The sequence below is a fragment of the Schistocerca cancellata genome, chromosome 1 (assembly GCF_023864275.1).
Source record: "Schistocerca cancellata isolate TAMUIC-IGC-003103 chromosome 1, iqSchCanc2.1, whole genome shotgun sequence".
Taxonomy (NCBI): Eukaryota; Metazoa; Arthropoda; class Insecta; order Orthoptera; family Acrididae; genus Schistocerca; species Schistocerca cancellata.
In genome coordinates, this window is record NC_064626.1 from 641,269,163 (window position 1) to 641,291,932 (window position 22,770).

The following is a 22,770-nucleotide window of genomic DNA, read 5'->3' on the forward strand; positions in this document are numbered from 1 at the left end:
CTACCAGATGGAGCTATCAAGAAAACTTACCGAGCTCTAGCTGTGTTACTTCACTCGCAGAAACCGTCATTATCTGCGCTGAACATCCTCAATGGAAAGTGCTTTCCCCGAAGCTGCTGCCGTTTTCTTGATGCTAACAACAGGAACGAAACGACGAGCGTTGGAATAGTTTTACAGTTTAGCCAAAAACTGGACACAGCTCAGGAGTGAACAGTAAACAACGAAACGCAGTTACCAGTGAGAGCTCCGAAAGATTTCGAAATAGACTTGCGCAAAAGAATGAAAGGGCCACTGTTTTTAAATTCTGTAATTTTGCCCCATTTTCGCGACGAAGTTTGAAATTTGTCTGAAAGGTGGTTACGACCTTCTCTTTAACTGTGCAAAAGCGCGGTGCTGTGCGACGCCATCCTTGGGCTTGGCGACGCTTCCAACAGCACGATATCGATACATGCGAAAAAATAAGGCCAGAAATCAAAAGTTCATGTGGGGTGTAATCATGTCAAACTGGCACCAAATTTCACCTCAATTTTGCTCAACGCCATCGTCGACCAGTTACATGATGGTGAGCTCGTCATCCCTTCCCCTTTATCTCACTACATCTCTTGACTGCGATGGAGGACAGGATCGTGAAACCCAATGTTGAAATCACGTGGTTTCGTTATGAATGGCCGAGGAAAATATTTCAGACTCATCGACGCTCAGAATCGACACGAAAAGACATCAGGAGGTCTAAAACGACAGTAATCAGAACGAGATTTTTCGTAACATTTGACACTGCTGACTCTTCCAAGACGATTCATCCCTTCTCTAACGCCTTCCTGCAGTTTCAGCCATACTGATACGATATGACCCATTTGAAGCGTATAACAGCCACAATTTTTCTCTAGTGTATACGGTGGAACGACGACTACGGCGTGATTACGGAAGGGGAGAGGTGACATTTACACATGCATGCAAAAGATCCTTCTAAGGCCCCCAGTTCCCCAACACCCTTGGTACCACCAGCATACTTTTGTTCAGCACTTTAAAAAGGTACCTGTACAAAGGCAACCCTAGACCAATTCCTAGTCCGCTGAAGGGAAGCAACCCCTTCGACACACAACAGCTAAGTGGCGCTAGAGTGCTTCTCTCGTTCAAGGTTGTGCTCATGCTGAACCTTGGTGTGCACTAGTGTTCTTCAGTTTATGGGCGCATCGACTTATCTCATTGCTCTTCTTCGTCTCACTAATCGAATTATTTGCTAAAACTTTTGTTGTTTACATTCATACCATCTTTGGCCTTCCTAAAAGTCACACACGCAGTAAGGCGATTCCCCCTGAAAGCATTCCAGCCTTACCTTCGCAGCAAACTGATTGTTCAGGTGTACTGACCATTTGTCAGCTCCATTCGGTAAGGGCCTTTATTGTTCTATTATCGCTTTTGCTGCAGTTCAGCAACATGCACTGGGTCCACAACAGGATCTCGTTCGTGGATACCACAGCATAACTTAAGAGTGACTTCCACAGCCTCTGTGGCTATAGGCAGACAACGACAGTTCAGGTATACATGCCAACGTCGCAGGCTGAAGACGTAGAGGTATAGAAAGTACATGAGGATACTGAACGGGTAATACAGTACGTAAATCTAATAGTCATGGAGGATTGGAATGCAGTTGTAGGACAAGGAGTAGAAGAAAAGGTTACAGGAGAATATGGGCTTGAGGCGAGAAATGAGAGAGGAGAAAGGCTAGTATCAGCAAATACTCTCTTCAAGTATCACAAAAGGATGAGGTATATTTCCTTTACTTTACGACTATGAACACAAACTTTTTGTCAACAGATACCGGTCTCGGTCTACATTGACCATCTTCAGATCTGTTTTATAAAAACAATGTCCTAATGTACTGCAGCCATGCCAGAAATCACTACATGGCTGCAGTACATTAGGAGAGATCTGAAGATGGTCATTGCAGACCGAAACCGGTAATCTGTTGACAAAACGTTTGTGACCATAGACGCAAAGTAAAGGAAATTTATTCTATATTCAGGTCAATGTTTCATTCGCGACAATGTCGCAGATTGTGAAAGGATGAAGTACATACTTGGAAAAGGCCAAATGACATGTGAAGATTTCAGTTAGATTCCATCATGGTCAGGCAGAGATTTCGAAATCAGATACTGGATTGTAAGGCGTACCCAAGAGCTGATACAGACTCGGATCACTATGTAGTAGTGATGAAGAGAAGGCTGATGATTAAGACATTAATCAGGAAGAATCAATATGCAAAGAAGTGGAACACGGAAGTATTAAGGAAAGCCGAGATACGCTAAATGTTCTCTAACGTTATAGATAAGGCAATAAGGAATAGTTTAGTAGGCAGTACAGTTGAAGAGGAATGGACATATCTAGAAAGGGCAATCACAGAAGTCGGAAAGAAAAACATAGGTACAAAGAAGCTAACTGCGAAGAAACCATGGGTAACAGAATAAATACTTCAATTGGCCGATGAAGGAAGGAAGTACAAAATGTCCAGCTAAATTCAGGAATACAGAAATCAAGTCGCTGAGGAATGAAATAAACAGGAAGTGCTGGGAAGCTAAGACGAAATGGCTGCATGAAAAATGTGAAGAAATCGAATAAGTATTGATTGCCGTAAGGACTGACTCAGCATATACCAAAATCAAAACAAACTTCGGTGAAATTAAAAGTATGGACGGCTACGTTAAGAATGCAACGGGAATTCCACTGTTAAATGCAGAGGAGAGAGCGAACAGGTAGAAAGAGTACATTGAACGGCTCTATGACGGGGAAGATTTGTCTGATGTGATAGAACAAGAAACAGGAGTAGATTTACAAGAGATAGGGGGCCCAGTAATAGAATCGGTATTTAAGAGAGTTTTGGAGGACTTACGATCAGATAAGGCAATAAAGCAGAAGGGATAGACAATATTACATCAAATTTCTAAAATGATTGGGGGAAGTAGCAACAAAACGACCATTTACGTTAGTGTGAAGAACGTATGAGTCTGGAGACATGCCATCGAACTTTCGGCAAAATATCATCCACACAATTCCGAAGACTGCAAGAACTGACAAGTGCGAGAATTACTGCACATTCAGCTTAACAGCTCGTGCATCCAAGTTGCTGACAAGGATAATATATAGGACAATGGAGAAGAAAACTGAGGATGTGTTATACGACGATGAGTTTGGCTTTAGGAAAAATCAAGAGACGTTCATAGGATTTGTCGACCTGGGAAAAGCGTTTGAAAATGCAAAATGGTGCAGGATGTTCTAAATTAAAAAAAAAAATATGGGTAAGCTTTAGAAACACACAGTTAATATACATCATGTGCAAGAACCAAGACGGAATAATAAGAGTGACAACCAAGAACGAAGTGCTCGGATTAAATAGGGTGTAAGACAGAAATGTAGCTTTTCGCTCCTACTGTTCAATCTGTACATTGAAGAAGCAATGATGGAATTAAAAGAAAGGTTCTGGAGGGGAATTAAAATTCAAGGTGAAAAGGTCTCAATGATACGATTCGCTTATGGCATTGCTATCCTGAGTGAAAGTGAAGAAGAATTTCATGCTTTGCTAAATGGAATGAGTAGGAGTACAGAATATGGAATGAGAGTAAATCGAAGAAAGACGAAAGTAATAAGAAGTAGCAGAAATGAGAACAGATAGAAACTTTACATTAGGACTGATGGTCACGAAGTAGATGAAGTTAAGGAATTCTACTATAACCAGTGACACACGGAGCAAGGAGGGCTTCAAAAACAGACTAGCACTGGCAAAAAGGGCATTCCTGGCGAGGAGAAGTCTACTATTACCAAACACAGGCCTTGATTTGGGGAAGAAATTTCTGAGAACGTACGTTTGGAGCGCACCCTATATAGCGAAACATGCAGTGTGGGAATCCGGAACAGAAGAGAATCGAAGCATTTGAGCTCTGGTGCTACAGGCGAATGTTGAAAATTAGATGGACTGATAAGGTGAGGAATTAGGAAGTTCTGCGCCGAATCGGAGAGGGGAAGAATGTGAGGGAAACGCTGACAAGGAGAAGGGACACGACGACAGGACATCTGTTAGGACATCAGGGAAAGACTTCCATGGTACTAGAGGGATCTGCAGAGGGATAAAAACTGTAGAGGAAGACTGAGATTGGAATACATCCAGCAAATAATTGAACACGTAGGTTACAAGTGCTAGTCTGAGATAAAAAGGTTGGCACAGGATAGGAAATCGTGGTGGGTCGCATCAAAGCAGCCAAAAACCAAAAAATAAATAATAAAATGTAAAAGGCCTCAAGTGTTTTAAGTTTCAAGATTTTACGCTAAATCAATTTACTTTTTTAATCTTTTAATAACTTCTGATAACAGTCATTAGATCAGCTGGGCGTCCCACTTACCTACCGCCACAGCGAACGCGTCCTTCTTAACCGCATTACCTGCAGTACTTGTAGCGCTGGAGGCAGGTGCTGGGGCAGCTCCAGCAGCAGGTTGTGGGAGGCGGCGAGCAGCCGCAGTCCTGCTGGTAGCCTCTGGGGTAGCCTCCTCAGCCTATTATTCGACGCATCCAGCTGCTGCAGGCCGCCAGGTAGCGGCTCCGGCAGCGTCTGCAACGACGCCATGTCACCTCACCATCGGGTAGCTCAGTTGCAGACGAGACTAAAAGCTAAAATAAACCAACATTTTCAGAAGACCAATTTGGATTTAGGGAATGAAAAGGAACCATGGAATCTATAATGACAAACATTCAAGAACAGTAGAGCTGCCAGTTTTCTGATGAACTGAAAGAACCTATGGAAGGCAACCCTGATATTTTCATTAAGGGGGGTAGGACGTCAAACGGGACGATTTCGAGCAGGAGAGGCACCAGAGGACATTTTAATTCCCGCTGTCTATACTTTTACGAATAAATTCATAAAACTTTGTCAAAATGAGCAGAAAGTATTCAGGATTTACACTCATAGCAGTAGAAGTTCAAAAATATAAGAAATTTTTTTTTTTACATTTGAAATTTGATCTTTTTTCACTTACCATTGGCTGCATTTGTTGCTATAGGTACACTTTTCTTCATAAGTAAGGGCACAGCATACAAACCATACTTAAAGGTGTATGAAACTCTAGAATTATCCAAATCAATTGAAAACTGTGGTAAAAATTGAGATAATTAACTATAAAACTTTAGTTTTTTCTAAACATGAAGTTTAAAATGTTACAGCACCTTCATTTTTTCATAAATTAAATAATTTATAGAGTTTCATACACCTGTAAGTATGGTTTGTATGCTGTGCAAAATTCATCGAAGAATGCAGCCAATAGTAAGTGAAAAAATGATGAACTTTCACATGTAAAACAAAATTAATTTTGTTATATTTTTGACCTTCCACTGCTATGAGTGTGAATCCTGAATCCTTCCTGGTCATGCTGAAAAATTGTTATGAATTTATACGTAAAAATATAGACAGTGGGAATTAAAAAGTCCTGTGATGTCTCTCCTGCTCCAAGACGGCTCGTTTAACGTCCTACCCCCTTAATGTAATGGATACGTTATTACTTTCGTATTGTAAATGAAGTGATGAAAATGTATAATTTTACGTAAGGGTAACTGAAACGAACTACCTGTGAATGTTATCTGTTCAATATGTAATTTATTTTGAGAGGGACATCTCGTACGTGCCGACCAGCCGATTCGAGCTCCGCCTGGCACAAGCTACATTTTCTGTGTGTCCTTTACCTACACATATTTGAAAGTAACATCGCTAAAAAGTATCTATTGAAATGCAGCATCGTAGAAGGCACCCTCTGTCATCAAACATTGGTGTTAAATATGCTCGACTATACAAAAACAGTACTAAACACCTTCTGCCATTCAACATTTGTACAAAGCACCCTCTGTGATCCAACACTAAAACAGAACACGTCTGCCACTCAGCATTGGTACGAAGCACCCTCTGCAGCAAAACATCCCTACGAATCATCCGTCACCATATGATATTGGTATAGTGCTCCCCCACTGTATAACACTGGTACGAATTACCCTCCGTCATGTAAAACAGAACTAAGCACCATTTTTTTCATGCATCATTGGTACGAAGCACACTCCGCCACGCGAACATCAGTACGAAGCACCGTCATCCACGCAACGAAGGTACGGAACACACACTGCCACGCAAGCATCGGTACGAAGCGTCCTTCACCACATAACATTGAGACAAAGCACTTTCTGGTGCGCAGCATTGGTACAAAGCAACTCTCGCATGTTGATTGTACCCGTAAATGGGCTACACTTTCCCAGAATTCCCCCCAATAAACCATTCGCCTTCCCTAACACTGTCCTTAAGTCCATTTCCTATCGCTTTTCAACCTTATGCCTGGATATTTAATTGAAGTAAATGTGTCAAGCGGTACAAAACTGTACTTGGGCGATACAGGATTGTTTTTCCTACTCCTCTTCATTAACGTCTGCGTTTAGAGCATCCTGCCCATCCAGCGCACCAAATACAAATTCTGTCTTAGTCATCCTTAACCCACCGTAGTCACTCAACGACGTTACTTTCCCGGATACTGAAGCGTCATCAGCAAACCGTCTCAGCTTACTGGTCACCCTATCCTCAGATGATTTACATGATACAAAGTTTAAAAGCGGTCCTATCACACTCTCGTGGGGCAGGACTGAAGATACCTTTGCCACTAATGCACAGACCGCCATCCAGGCCAATGTACTGGGTGGATTCGAGCCGCTCACATACCTGGAAAACTATTCGGTATGTTCGGACCTTCGTTAACACTCTGCAGTAAGGTACCGTGACGAACGCTTTTCGGAAGAACCAGAAATATGTTTGGTGCCTGTTGCTCTTCATCCATTATCAGCAGCATATCACGTGAGAAAGAGGCAAGCTGAGTTTCGAACAATCTATGCTTTGGAAATTCGTGCTGATTTCGAGGACAGAAGCTTCTCTGTCTCAAGAGAATTGATCCTGCTCGATATCAGAACATGTCCGAGTATTCAGCAGCAAACCTGATTTAAGGACAGTGGTCCGTATTTCTGCGGGTCCGCTGTTTTATCCTCCTTATGCTCAGGAGTCACCTGCGCTTTTTTCCAATCGCTTGGGACTGCTCTGGCCGAGAGATTGGCGATAAATGCAAACTGAGTAAGGGGTCAATGTCGTAGTTTACTCTCTGTAAAACTACTTGACGGCAGTGGTGTCTTTTTCACAGTGGTGGGAAACTTTAATCCATCATGTTTCATCTAGTTTGCAGTAAATATTTGTCGATAATATACACAAACCTTCCTTGTAAATGAGTCTAGTGAAAACAGCATCAAAATCCCTACAGTTGTTCCTGAGATTAGTCCGAACACACAGACAGAAACATGAAGGGGGACTTCAGTTCATATGTATTTTTATGTACAGTCAGGCAAAGATTCTTCATTGTGTTAGTAGTCACCAGGTATAGTGAACTCTTAATGAGAAATTTCTTGCGTTAATATTTAGATGGTGGCATCTTGTTCATGTCTTTGTTGATATCTTTTTAATAATGCAGTTGCACTAGGTTTTATTCTGCACAAGGTTATTTTGCTATCATGAAACTTTAGCAATTACAGAAGTTACTTTCACTATTCTCTGCTTAACCTATCTTTGGCACAGAAAGGTTAAAATATGCTACTGTAAAACTTTTCGATAAATTACCAGACGAAATAAAATGTCTGACAGGCAGCAGTAATAGTTTCAAAAATAAACTGAAATCGTATCTGCTTGACAACTCCTTCTATATCATATATGAATTCTTGGAAAAGAATAACAAATCTGTAGGTATAGCACAGTGTGTTTCAAAATGAATATACGGGTTTTAAGGCTTTGTAGCATTCATTACGTTCACCTTACAAATATAAATAATACATCAAATAAAAGAGCAACTCAAACAGTTTTGTTTATATACCTGTACGCAAAGGGAAGAGACTGAAACGACCAAGAGTGACTGAAGGACGTGTCGAACGAGCGAGAGACTTTCACGCGTAGCAGCAAGAAATCAGTTCGGATGGCTAGTCGTGATTTAGCATTTCCAGTGATTGTGGAGACGTTTAAGGAGACGCTTACAACTACATCCTTATCGTCTGCAGTTGTTACAAGCTGTAAAAAGACCACCGCGTACGGTTTATGTGTCAATTTTGCAAACGAAACGTTGCTGCATGACGATGAAGATATTCTGGATCGTGTCGTCTTCGGTGATGACTTGACATTTCACCTAAGTGAACGCTTGTAAGAAAAACTGTTTTAGCTGCACTTTCATTTGATGTATTATTTATAACTGTAAGTTGAATGTAGTAAATGCTAAAAGCCTTAGAACCCGTACATTCATTATGAAACGCCCTGTATATGCATTTTGTGCCATTTAAGGGAATGGAGAAGGTAATAAAAATTCTATGCTTTTTTTTAAAGAAAAGAATCTCGGTTAATGTGTGAACTTCTTATACACTTGACACGTTCCACATCACAGCAGTCCCGGCGAGATTGATCAATGGAACACGTAACTGACTAACTAACTACACTGCCGTTTGTGAAAGGTGCAGCACCGAGAAGGAATTACCCGAACAGCGCCACACTTGGTTGAAGTGGCGACGGGTGTGCAAGCAATACGTGATACGTTTTGCAGCGAGATGGGGTACACGTAGGCCGAGCAGAGCCAGGATCGGTGTTGCGCCTAGTGTAGTAGGTGCAGAGCTGTCACACAAGGTGTACACTGAGTGCCAGTATGCCTCGTCGACGTCAAAGGGAGTCATATCGGCATGCGGGTGAGTTCTAACGGGGGAGAACCATCAGTCTCCGGGAAACGGGGTTGTCATACGTGGCATTTCGGCTCGCACAGGGCATGCTGCTACGACAATGCGTGTGTGGAAGCAGTGGATAGAGGAAAGTCGTACGCAGCGACAAGTAGGAACTGGACCACGGAACATGACCAGAGCACGGGATGACTTTCATCTTGTCGGCATGGTCAATACGGACCGTACAGCGTCATTCACAGTGTTGGCTCGTCGCTGGACCACTGAAACAGGTGTGAATATGTCTGCATCGACGGTTTGTCGCCGTCTGCTGCAGGTTGGACTGGTTGCACGCATGCTTTACTTCGGTTTCCGTTGTCCATAAACCACAACTTCCTCCAAGTGCAATGGGCACTTGAACACCGTCACTGGGGTGCTGAGTGGCAACATGTAATCTGTTCGGATGAGTCCCGCTTCAACGTGTCCTACAGTGACGGCGGCATACTTGTTCGGCGGTACCGTGGTGAGTGCAACCTGGAGGCCTGCATTGTGGAGCAGCATAGTGGGCACCAGGTGTGACTGTTTGGGGCGCCATTCGTTACAACAACCGATCTCGCCTCGTACGTATTGCGGGCACTTTGAACAGCAATCGGTACCTAACGAAGGTTGTGGAGCCTGAGATACTCCTCCTGCTTTAGGCATCTCCACAGGGCACATTTCAACGGGACAATGCCCGGCCACATATTGCGACGAAAGTACAAAGAACGACGGGTACCATTGCTTCCCTGGCCTGCACGTTCGCCAGACATGTCGCCCATCGAACATGTCTGGAATATGGTTGGTCGACACCTGGTGCGTCATGGTCCTCCAGTAACTGGTGTTACGGACTTGTGGGCTCGGATACAAACTGCGCGGAGGGAAATCCCTCAGGAACGTATTCAGAACTTTATTGATTCAATGCCACGCCGTATGACAGCTGTAATTGCAGAGCATGCTGGCCACACGACATGTTGAATAGTAGGGCTCAAAGGACATGTACAGATTTGAAAAGGTAATCATTTGTTACTTGTCATGTACCTAACCTGTGGTATTAAATTAATTGAATTCATGCGTTTTCTTCTTGATGTTGCAATTTACACAAACGGTAGTGCAGTTAGTGGGGCAAGTCGTCTTCAAGAAAGCGATGTAATTTTATATTTTCAACTTCGCATGATAAATGTTCCATTTTTAAAATAGTTATAAAATCATAGAGTGCATAGTTGTTAAATGAAATTCATAATTCTCTCAGAAGTACGTATTCTGATTTGTTTACAGGTTGAACTCCCAATTCAGAGCGAACGAGGCTGGCCAGCATCAATATTTTAATTATGTTTTGTTATGTTTAATATGTTTTTAATATATGATCAGAATGATTTAAAAGTAGTGTTTATCATTACGATGTTATGCGACTTATGCATGAATGCTGACACAAGTGTGTGTTTACAAAGCGTTCTTATACAGCGAGTATGTCAGGCAAGGAGTGTACTTGCCTCTAGATTGTTGAAGGAAACGTTGAGGGTGATGAGTGACTGAGGTAGTCTGGCGTTGAGAGAAAACATCCTATTGCGGGAGACATTGAGGTTCTTTAGTCTTGCAGGCAACAGCTGTGGCAGTTCCTCCAACTCGTTGCCGGAGAGGTCCAGCTTCAGCAACCAGGGTACGCCCTCGAACGCAGCTGTGGTCCAATGAAGCACCATGTTCTGTGTTACTAAAATCTCCTAATAAAACAAAACACAACATCTCTCATTCTAGACAAATGTTCCCCTTCGGTGGCTTCTGTAACCCCAACATTAATCTTCGAAAGTGACACTGTAGTTGCAGTCTTCCACAACGATTTCTATAACATTAGATGAATGACGTTATTCTTTGTCATATTTAATGCATTATTTAAATTTATCCTCATTACAAGAGAAACGATTTAAGTGAGCGATTGTCTTGTAAGATTTATAAAATGTTATACGTATACGGCCTCACAAGCTTCTTTTACTTTCCAGTATTAGTTCATGTCTAATTCATTTTCAGACGTATATTTTATTGCTATGCTCTGTGTTGATAACATGACGTGATGTATTACGTTAGTATTTCATTCGTAGTGTAATATTTTAGTGCTTTTTATTTGCTTTCTATTCTCAGAACCTAACATAGAGAACGGGTTTCTAGGGGTAATGACCCATTGTAGAGTCAGAGACTTCCCAGCCAGATACCAGGCGAGCTGGTAGCGGGACAGAGATGATCACAATTGGAAATATTTGAGAGAAGATTTCCAATGATGAAATCTGAACTACAGCCAAGGTAAGTCCCCCAAAACTTAAGGTGGAGCTGTATTAATTTAAACATGCTCCTTTTTTACTTACTAAAATTATCAACAACGAGTCGCAGAAAAAATGGGTAAAATATTATCATTTTTTAACTTTCTGTTCTCAGCTTGAAGAGCAGGCTGTTGCAGATCCATTCCAGTACAGAACCTTGTTTGTTTTAGCCATATACCAGGCCAGCTCTAAGTGTAACAGAACGGGAGAGGATAAGCAGTTGTATCATTTGCTTACAACAAAGGAAAAGCCATCGAAAACCTTTTGCAGAAGCGAGGGAACTATTTTTATTTTTGGGACCATGTTGCCCTTTACCCTGTACCGTGATTACACGGCTCAGAGCTATTTCCACCTCTACCCAGCAGGTGGCGTCAAGGTGGCAGCATTACACTCGCATGACCAGAGGGAGGAGGGTGGGAAGAGGGTGGACAGAGCCGGCCGGAGTGGCCGAGCGGTTCTAGGCGCTACAGTCTGGAACCGCGCGACCGCTACGGTCGCAGGTTCGAATTCTGCCTCGGGCATGGATGTGTGTGACGTCATTAGGTTAGTTAGGTTTGAGTAGTTCTAAGTTCTAGGGGACTGATGATCTCAGAAGTTAAGTCCCATAGTGCTCAGAGCCATTTGAACCATTTTTGGGTGGACAAAAAAATGGCTCTGAGCACTATGGGACTTAACATCTATGGTCATCAGTCCCCTAGAACTTAGAACTACTTAAACCTAACTAACCTAAGGACAGCACATAACACCCAGTCATCACGAGGCAGAGAAAATCCCTGACCCCGCTGGGAATCGAACCCGGGAACCCGGGCGTGGGAAGCGAGAACGCTACCGCACCACCACGAGATGCGGGCTTTGGGTGGACAGAGGGCCGCCTGTATCAAGAACAGAGCTTCTGCAAACGTCACCCGAAATCAACAAGCTGGAGGCCAGAATGACGAAAAGTCAGTCTGTCGCGGATCAGCGGGGTGGCCTAGTCTGGAAACGTGCGCCGGCGAAGCTCGTTGGTAGCTGCGTTTGTCAACTTAGAGGGGGCGGTACGAACACCTGGAGAGCGGGCCGGACGGTGTTCTGCTGGTTCCCGGGCAGACCGTGCCTGCAGTGCATAGACGTGGCTGTGATTAGTACAGTGTGTCCGGCACACAGGATTGCCTAAGGAAACTGTCAAACTTTTCAGTGGGAAGTTAGCCATCTTCGAAACTTCTTATGCATTTCATGGTTTAACACGGCGAATGGCTTAACACAACAGACGGATTTAGTTGTGTGCTTGTTGTATTTTGAAACGGTGTTGCTCATTGTTCACTACGTACTACAGCCGATTTGCAAAGACAATATCGTTACGATAGGGGCCCCTCCTACCTTTTAAAGTCTCATTGTTACTCTTTGTGGGAAGCCCTTCAGGCAGATTCCTGTTTGCACTGATGAAACATTGTTCTCGCATTCTTAGTTTTTTAATATCGTATCACGGTACCTTCCAGGATTGAGATTTAGTTATGTTTAGAGTTTCTCATAATCTTTTGATCCGATGTTACTCATGTTGTGGAACCACGTATGTGTATGTAAGGGAGGTTTTCAATTAGCATAATATTTTGGCTTCAGCCAGTATTACGGTGTCTCTAGTGGATTGTGTTTCATCTATTTTGTACAATATCAGTTTTAACAGGAGCATTATGTTGTCGCTCTTAAATTAGTGATATAGTATTACCTTGCTGATTATTCTCTGACTGAGTATTTAGTGTTAACTATTTGATTATTCTCTGTTTTTTTTTCTTTCTTGTACTTCAATTCCCCCACCAGATGGGGGCGGGGGGGCTGGCAGTAGCATAATATGCTGCTCTACAGCCTACAGGAAAGTTAAAAATCATAATGAGAACAGAAACAAACAAGGAAAACAGGTGATAAAACGGTGACTTCTCTTTGGTCCAATGAAGGAAGCACTCCGCTGGAAGCAGTACTTGGATGACCGAGAGGTTACTGATGCAGCAAGACGTTGGTTCCGTCGTCGACAAGTAAAGTTGTACCATGCGAGTCTAGAGGCCCTCCCAGTAAGGTGGCGTGAGGTCGTCGCATTTAGATGAGAAGTAGGGTTTCGTAGTTAAAAGAGTGGGGAATACTACGACGTATTGGAATCCTGAATAAAACCAACTTGCTTTAAGAAAAAAATGCATTGCATTCCTTATTGAACGTCTCTCGTAATCATTTTAGGGCAGTTTAACTTGATAGTGCAGTGATTTTGCAGTAGTAGTGTTGTTATAAATGGTATCCCTGCTAAATTATCATTACCCGTTCACAATCCCCTTGCCCCTTCCACTCCACAGCCTTTGTTGCTGGTAATCGCAGTTCTTCCTCAGTAACTACATTTGTGTGCGTGTTTGTTTGTGTGTGTGTGTGTGTGTGTGTGTGTGTGTGTGTGTGTGAGAGAGAGAGAGAGAGAGAGAGAGAGAGAGAGAGAGAGAGTTTGTTAAATATATTTTTCATTTGCTAGGTAGAGCGAAGGACTGTTCAAGTAATTATCCTTTGTAGACCAGCCAAATACAAAGCGAATTGGAACTGGTGCTGAGGGATTTTTTTGAGAGGGGTTTCCAGTTCTGCTTTTTGCCTTATAACCAAGGATTATCTCCCAGAAAACAGTTTTAGTAGACAGTAACTATTTCTAATTTAATTCTGAGTCAATATGTTCCAGAAGAAAACTGAAAACCTTCTGTATCTGAAATGTCTACGAGTGCACAGGGTAAATTCAGTGGCTTAGCTGTGACAAAACTTTGCTTTTCCTTTATTCTAAAGAGTGGAATGAGACCCACCCCATTATTCCGAAGCGGCTCTGTCTAACCATTTTCTAGGCAATGTGGTATTAGTATAGAGGAATTCCCAATTAGAAATGTATGGAAGCGTACTACTAGCTCCTGCATTCCCAGAACTTAATCGAAACCGAGGAATTCCGAATACGCAAAACCAGTTCTTCAAAATGTTGCCCATTGTCCTATTCACAAATCAAACTTTGTGTGCATATCTTTCTTTCCGATCTAGTGAGAGCAGGGCAGGCTGCTGTAGCACTTCTACGTTTTTAGCCAGATATCCGAACAGGCTGGTAGTGAGACAAAGCGTGCGTGTTTCTCATACAGTACCTTTTATTCCATGCCCCGTAAGGCAGAGTAATGACTCAAGACAGTCAACCACCTTTCAGCCAAATATCAAAGGATGTGGTAGTGGGGCAGACGGAGTCCCAAATGAGAATATGTGTGAATGAATTTCCAGGCAGAACATTTGCCTTACAACCAAAGGAAACCTCGAGAAAATCTTAGTCAGAACTCTTGGGTGCGAACTGTTTTTAATTTAAGGGACAATATGTCTCAGTGAAATAATGTGGATAGGTGTAATTGGTTTTGTGCATACCGATTCAAGTCGAGGACTTGATTGATGTGGGTGCCGGTAGTGTTTCTTTAGGTGAACGAGTGTGTAGAGTAGCTATCGTGTCTTTTCTAGAGCATCAAGGAAACAGTTCCGTGAGGTGTGAACACCAGAGAGCAGTTCCTTGATGACTGCTGCGCCATTACGTACCACTAGAATGTGGTACAGAAAATTTAAAGCTTGAAAGTAATACCTCAGTCTCATTACAACCGTCATATTCGTCGCGAGAGAATAGCAACTGTGCTGATATTTAAAACAATTCTAGTATATCATTTATTTTTCAGTTTCAGCTGCACATTTTTTTAATACCTGCTGTTTCACAGAGGAAGACTGCACTGTAGTTCCTTCTCTAGATTGTCACACAGATGTCAAAATCGTAGATATCGAAATAGACGACAGAGGGGTAGAGAAACAATTAAAACCGCTCAAAAGAGGAAAGGCCGCTGGACCTGATGGGATACCAGTTCCATTTTACACAGAGTACGCGAAGGAACTTGCCCCCCTTCTTGCCGCGGTGTACCGTAGGTCTCTAGAAGAGCGTAGCGTTCCAAAGGAATGGAGATGGGCACAGGTCATCTCCGTTTTCAAGACGGGACATCGAACAGATGTGCAGGACTATAGACTTATACCTCTAACGTCGATCAGTTGTAGAATTTTGGAACACGTATTATGTTCGAGTATAATGACTTTTCAGGAGACTAGAAATCTATTCAGTAGGAATCAGCATGGGTTTCAAAAAGGACGATCGTGTGAAACCCAGCTCGCGTTATTCGTCCACGAGATTCATAGGGCCATAGACACGGGTTCACAGGTAGACGCCGTGTTTCTTGACTTCCGCAAAGCGTTCGATACAGTTCCCCACAGTCGTTTAATGAACAAAGTAAGAGCATATGGACTATCAGACCAATTGTGTAATTGGATTGAAGAGTTCCTAGATAACAGAACGCAGCATGTCAATCTCAATGGAGAGAAGTCTTCCGAAGTAAGAGTGATTTCAGGTGTGCCGCAGGGGACTGTCGTAGGACCGTTGCTATTCACAATATACATAAATGACCTTGTGGATGACATCGGAAGTTCTCTGAGGCTTTTTGCGGATGATGCTGTGGTATATCGAGAGGTTGTAACAATGGAAAATTGTACCGAAATGCAGGAGGAGCTGCAACGAATTGACCTATGGTGCAGCGAATGGCAATTGAATCTCAATGTAGAAAAGTGTAACGTGCTGCGAATACACAGAAAGAAAGATCCCTTATCATTTAGCTACAATATAGCAGGTCAGCAACTGGAAGCAGTAAATTTCATAAATTATCTGTGAGTACGCATTAGGAGTGATTTAAAATGAAATGATCATATAAAGTTGATCGTCGTTAAAGCAGATGCCAGACTGAGATTCATTGGAAGAATCCTAAGGAAATGCAATCCGGAAACAAAGGAAGTAGGTTACAGTACGCTCGTTCGCCCACTGCTTGAATACTGCTCAGCAGTGTGGAATCCGTACCAGATAGGGTTGATAAAAGAGATAGAGAAGATCCAACGGAGAGCAGCGCGCTTCATTATAGGATCATTTAGTAATCGCGAAAGCGTTACGGAGATGACAGATAAACTCCAGTGGAAGACTCTGCAGGAGAGACGCTCAGTACCTCGGTATGGGCTTTTGTTGAAGTTTCGAGAACATACCTTCACCGAGGAGTCAAGCAGTATATTGCTCCCTCCTACGTATATCTCGCGAAGAGACCATGAGGATAAAATCAGAGAGATTAGAGCCCACATAGAGGCATACCGACAATCTTTCTTTCCACGAACAATACGTGTCTGGAATAGAAGGGAGAACCGATAGAGGTACTCAAGGTACACTCCGCCACGCACCGTATGGTGGCTTGCGGAGTATGGATGTAGACTTAGATGTAGACCTTAGTTCCTATCTCTCTGTATCATCTTCGGATCTAATAATCGCATCAGCATCCCGTCTTGTCTACATCAGAAATATTATATGAGAAATACTTTAAATTAATAACAGCATTAACAACCAATGTAGAACTAGATTTCAAAGGACATATGTAAATTTGTTCCACAGGAAATAGCTATATGAAATTTAGTCCTATTTTTGCTTGCCAAATTCAGCATGTATTACGTTACCTATTGAGCTATAAATCATAATATGACAAACAAATTTTATCGATTCTCTTACACTGATTCATAGTTTGGGAAATGGACGACACCACGTCCACTACGCTTACCGGTACAGTTCTTCCACCTCCAGGTTTCAACTGGCTACCTAACGTACAAGAGCCACTGCGTCATTCCGATGTAGATGACCTTGGGCACGAGCAGCGAGTCCTGCCGTTAGTAGTGAAGGTCTGAAAAAACAGCCGAGTTCGACCGTTGACACCGCACCTTGACGGCTCCAGAGGTGTTTCAGCCACAGCAATACAGCGTCTTGTTGGAATAACTGCATATTTCTTCACGCCATAGTGTTTGCTAAGCCTGCACAGGCATACCAGCTACGTGTACATGGTGATTTACATGCCTTTATAAAGTTGCACAAACGAAGAAGCGCCTTACCTTCGCTGACGCTACTAATGTTGTCGTCGGGAAGACTCAGTTCATGCAGCGTGGGCATCATAAGGAGAGGTTTCTCCAGCTGGCCAATCGTCATATCCGCCAGCTTCAGCACTCTCATATGCAGATCAGGGGAGAGATGTTGCGTTAGAAAACTGACTGGGATGGTGGTCAGTAAATCTGAAGAGCCCAACGACAGATGCGTCAACTCAGCTCCCAGTTCGCCCACAAAGCGCCGCAACAGGAACGACCAGAAGTCGTCGTTGGTGAACGTCCAGTTGTAGGCTGCATGGATAATATCCGTCAAGAAGATGACCTTCTCAATACAGTCTTCTCTTAGTTGTTGCCTGCAACACCAGTAAGCGCAGTTAACTTTCCACAAACAATCATTTTAATGGCTGAAGGGGGTTGGGAAGTCTTTTCTACGAGAAATCTGAAAGGACAGAAATGTTATCAATAAAATGACTACTTGTGCAACGTTGTTTCCTGTTTGTGAATTTACCAGTGGAAGTCATCCATTACAATTTTCTACTACTTCCAGCGGGAAGCCAAAGATATTGGCTTTATGCAGACATAACTGGATGGTTCAGATGGTACTAACACAGCCAACGGAAGCAAAGTTTTAGAGCAGCACAAATATTAATTCTAGAAACGATTTCTTAAGCTGTGACTAAGCTGTTTCTACGCAAAATCTTATTTTCAGCAAGTGTACTGCAGAAAGGTATCCACAAGAACTCCCATGACGTTTAGATAGTAGGAGGGGTATTTGCAGAACTTGATGTGTGAGAATGGGTACAGTTCTACCGAGATATTCCAATGACAAAGAGCATTGTTTGGTACAACCAAGGTTCTGGTTTCCAGTTCTTGTCAGGAGGACAGTGTTAATCGACCTTCAAGTTGCGTGTATGTTCAATATTTTGTGTTATTTATCTACTTAATGAACCAATACTAGATACCTTCAGGCCTACAATAACAAACGTCTCGTTTCTTTCTCTTACCTTAGGAAGCGGCTGTAGTTTTCCAATGACTTCCTCTAACAGGTAACTGATAGGCGTTGTTGTTGTGGTCCTTAGATGCAAGACTGCAGTAATGCTTTTCTCTGCGCTAGTCTATACTGTGCAAGTCTCTTTACCTCTGAATAATTCCTGCAGCCTCCATTCGTTTGAACCTGCTTACTGTGAACAACCCTTGGTCTCCCCCTACAACTTTTGCCTCTTGTACTTCTCTCCACTCCCAAATTTACGACCTCGGGATCGCTTTTTTTAAAATCAGGTTGTGCCAATAGAGTCAGTATCTTTTCAGCTGCACGATGTATTCATGTAATTTAAACATTCTTGGGTGGTCCATTTCAAAAGCTTCTATTCTCTTATTGCCGTAACTGTTTGCCGTGCAAGTTTCACATCTTTATAGCACACCTTGAAAAAAAATACAGTTTACAATGTGTGATAGATGAAACATTGAATACCAATCATTTACAGAATGTTTAAAAAAAAGTGTCATATTTTCCCCCACCAGGTCGGATTAAAGCAAGACATCGAAGCAGTTCATAGGTGTGATGTTCGATTTGTTCCTGGTGGTTTCGATCAGCATTATGGAAAGTCTTAGTGAATACAAATAGGAGTCCCCTGAGGAAATGCGACGTCCTTTTCGCAATGCACTCTTGAAGAAATTTACAGAACTGTCACTTGTGGCCAGCTGAAAAACGATTCTACTGCCACAACATACCTTTCGTGTAAGGACCATGAAGATAAACTAAGAGAAATTAGGTCTTGTACAGTGGCATAGAGAGAGACGTTTTGTCCCTCGCTCTATTTGGGAGTGGAACAGGAGAGGATATGACTGCTAGTGGCACGTGGTATTCTCCGCTATGTACCACGCAGTACCTTGCGGAGAATGTATATAGATGTAGGTAAAACAAATACCTGCTGAAATATGGGCCGTTTTACTTTTTGAGGACTATACAGTTGCATTTAACATTCCATGGCACACTGAGTCATATGCGAGGGTTCTTTTTTCTCCTATCGGTTGCGAAATCGAAACAACACTGCAGCTCAAACATATTTTATTTGCAACATTTAGCTACACCTTCCAGCTACTTCTCTACGTAGTCACTGGTCCGATTTAGACATCTGGTACCAAATCTCCAATACCATTGTTATTGAAGGCAGCCGCCTGTGATTTCTGCCAATTCCCTACACTGGACCCCAGATTGTTATCTGTGTCAAAATTCTATGACGATGTACCAGTGGTTCTTGAGAACGAAGAGGTGAAAAGCACAGGGAGCCAAGTCTGGGCTTTATGGATGGTATCAAACATTTCCAATCCGAAACGCTGCATCTGCAGTATGCACCCGAGAACTGTCAAGAACAGGGAAACACGTGACAGTTATGTTACGTGGACTGCATGAATTCAGGCGAAATTTCTCAGCTGGGCATCTTCACGTGCTCACTGTGCACTCAGAATTGAGAAGTGCAACATAGTGTGATAGACGGGCATACTAGAGACACTGGACAAGGTACCTGTATAAAGCTTCACTAGACTTTCACTGTGGTTATAATTTTGCGAGCGATCAGAGGCTGTAAGAAAAGAAAGCCGTCTTATAACATAGCATTTCGTTATATCACTGTTTTACCTGGCACCCAAATCGTAGATAACGTAATGAGTTTGATTCTGGTATTCTAAGCCAAGTATAACATAATTACTGATTGATTATGGCTCTAGCGGTTGTGACAATGTTTATTTATTACCATGTTACACCGGCATATCTCGACAAGTAAAATGAGACAACTATTATTAGTCTTTTAAATGATAATATTTGGACGTAACGAAATTTATAATTATGTCTTTCTAAATTTTGTGATCCGACCGCGTTTAGTACTGGTATATGACTGTGTCTGGTGGAATCTTAATCCGAGGACATTTATTTCTGTAAGATTGGAAATTGCCTTAAAAAAGTCATTGTACTCGCAAATCAGTAAGTCTTCTATATCGTCTTCTTCGTCTGAAGAAACGTTCAAGACACATACAGGATTTTCCAGGTCTTTGATACCTGGAGATGTAGTGTAACTGGGACGTGTTATTTCAATCCTTTGATGCATTACGTTTGTGAGAAACGGATTTTTTTAATATAACGGAGATCTACTCTCGTTTGTTTCTTATCACGAATTACTGTTTCCATGGAAGTCCCTTTCGACACTAACTGCTGCAATTTACTTACCTCTTACTTAGCCTGTGTGCTCTGTTTCAATTAAACTGTTTCGGACACGTATCTATCCAATATTCAACACTTCCTCAACGCGGTTACCTATGTCATTCTTTCTACACATATTCAATATCGCTGCTTTCGCCTCTCCTCTGCCGCTGCCTCCACTCTCACTGTACCTTCTATCTATTTGTGCGTCACGGGCGCTTGACTGCACAGTCTGCCGCCCGATCGGGAGTGTCTGTGCACCTTTGAAAAGCAAAGACGGTGATTTATCTAAGAAGAGGCACCACTTTATTTTCTGCGGATCGTACCACAGTAGTTCACCTCAATTTTCATAGGTGACAGGTGACGGATTGGTGGAGCAGATCCGGTAGCAGGGCGCCCCCGTCACTGGATCTGAATCCGTTGGATACCTGGTTTTGGAAACATTTCAAGGCATTGGTATATGCCTGAGCCATTGACAATGTGCAAACGCTACAGCAGCGCTTGACAGATGAATATGACGTGATTCGAATGTAGCCAGGTGTGTTTGAAAACGTGCGCGATTCACAGCGAGAAAAGCTGAAAGATTTGTAAGGATGCATGTTGACCACCGCTGCCATCGCTGCCTATGCTGTCTATTTCTTCACAACAGGCTGACAGCAATGAGACGACAGGGTGGTACATATCAGAACAGGTGCTGATTTCCGGAAAATTTATGGGTACTTTTCATATACTTTTGACCTGTAAGAATATCTGACACTCTTTTCTTTGTTAAAAAAATACCCTGTATTTTCATTTGATCATATTTTGCTTTGTGACGTTGTAAGTTCAAATTTATTAAATTTAACATCGTGATCATTAGGTCAGATGTGGCCCCAAATTGTAATTTTAACGATGAACCCTTACATGTTGCATCATTTCACCTGAGCAGTGCCGGCAACTGAGCATATAGAGTATTTTTGCTCCGCTTTCGCTTTGAGCAAACAGAACAGTGGCAAATCAGTTAACTCTTCCTTGAATCTTTTCTACCTATTCCGTTAATTGAGCTGAGTAGAGGTCCCAGACAAACGAACAGTACTCGAAAGTTCGTCGAGACAACGTTTCGAAAGCAATCCCCTTTGTGAAATAATTACAGTCATAGTGTTGTTCCAAAAAGCTCATTGCTACCTCAGTACAAATGTTTCACGAAATTTTGTTAGGGAAGTCCCACACGCATTCACTATTGACTTCCTCATATTCTTCTTTTTTGTCACCTTACATAACAATTCTCCATGACGATCGGGAGCTTCGCATGTATATTCTTCTTTTTCTGTCAGCTTACATCACTATTAGCCACAATTTTACACCTAGTTAATAATTCCGAACAATGTTGTAAATTGCAAGGAGTCTCCGTTCACTTTAGCTGCCACAGACCAGTGGTCATTTTGTAATATCGTTAAACATTCTATGTCCATTCCGGTCTTCAAATTTTTGTTCTCTAGAATTTTCCGTCAGCAATCCATCCATTTTCTGCTGTATTCCGACAAAATTTGACACTCAGCGGCACTTTCTAACTCTCATATTGTACTTTTCTCGTCGCCTTCTATCCTGATAGCTAGTACCTTGCTGCACCACGATATGTACAGATTCGACTAGTTCTCAGCGGCGTTTGAGACCTACAGGGCATATGTTTTCGGTATGAAACGTATCTTCATTTGGCTTTAGTGGCATAATTACGTTCCAATATAGTCTCGTAGATTACGTTTCTGCAGGTAACGCCGTATCAACGACGATTTCTCCGTCTTCCCCCCCCCCCCCCCCCCCAGCTTCCCTTCCACCACTCTGTTCGTCGAGTTCAGGGAGGAGTTAATAGCCCCAAGCGAAAGGCTGAGAAGACTGGTTTCTCTGACGTTTCTGTGCGAAGGTCTCGACCTTTTTGCCACATAATATATACCTTCCGAGGTCGTGCTCAGTCGTGACGCAAAATGTTTCGGCGTTGGCGTATCCCTCACCAGTGAACCAGCGTACTTCTTCGAGACTCATCTGTCTTCCATGAAAATTGTAACCGTTTCCTTTCAATTCACAATCTAAATTCGACCTTTACTCGGAAGTGCATTTAATGGTCTCTTTCCTGACGTAGCAATTATGTAACACTCTGTTTTTTGTTCGTATGTTGTTTCGTTTTGAACAGTAGAAATGAAGTTCGTTTGTTCTCAATCCACACAATAGTCAGCTCGCCATACGTTGTTACTTTAGCTCGTATGTCGTCTGCTTGAAGTGGCGAAACTGTGTACTTCCTCGTGCATATTTTCTGTCTTCAGTACGACCGACCAACGTTTGTGCAGGTGACCAGGTGCGCTTCCGTTTCTTAACAGTCCTTCAGAACGACATTTTTCTCCTATGATATTAAAGATTTCTTCATTGGTCATTCTGCACTTCCATAAGATCCTTTGGACTCATGTTCATCACACTACCTCAGACGTATGTAGCCGTTTTTGGCGCAACTCCCCTACCGTCGATTTCTCTGTACCATAGACTGCAAA

At 42.5% G+C, this 22,770-nt stretch overlaps 1 protein-coding gene across 1 annotated transcript in view; it reads right to left on the bottom strand.

The window, feature by feature from the left end:
- Positions 1–16,951, bottom strand: part of LOC126091188 (toll-like receptor 2) — an 84,424-nt gene extending 67,473 nt beyond the window's left edge. The window contains exons 1-3 of the mRNA XM_049907044.1: positions 16,740–16,951; positions 10,279–10,463; positions 4,434–4,601 (exon numbers count right to left, since the gene is read on the bottom strand). Of these exons, the coding sequence (XP_049763001.1) occupies positions 4,434–4,601; positions 10,279–10,347 (237 nt within the window). The 5' untranslated portion in view covers positions 10,348–10,463; positions 16,740–16,951. The remainder of the gene's footprint in view (positions 1–4,433; positions 4,602–10,278; positions 10,464–16,739) is intronic.
- Between the last annotated feature and the right edge of the window lie 5,819 nt (positions 16,952–22,770).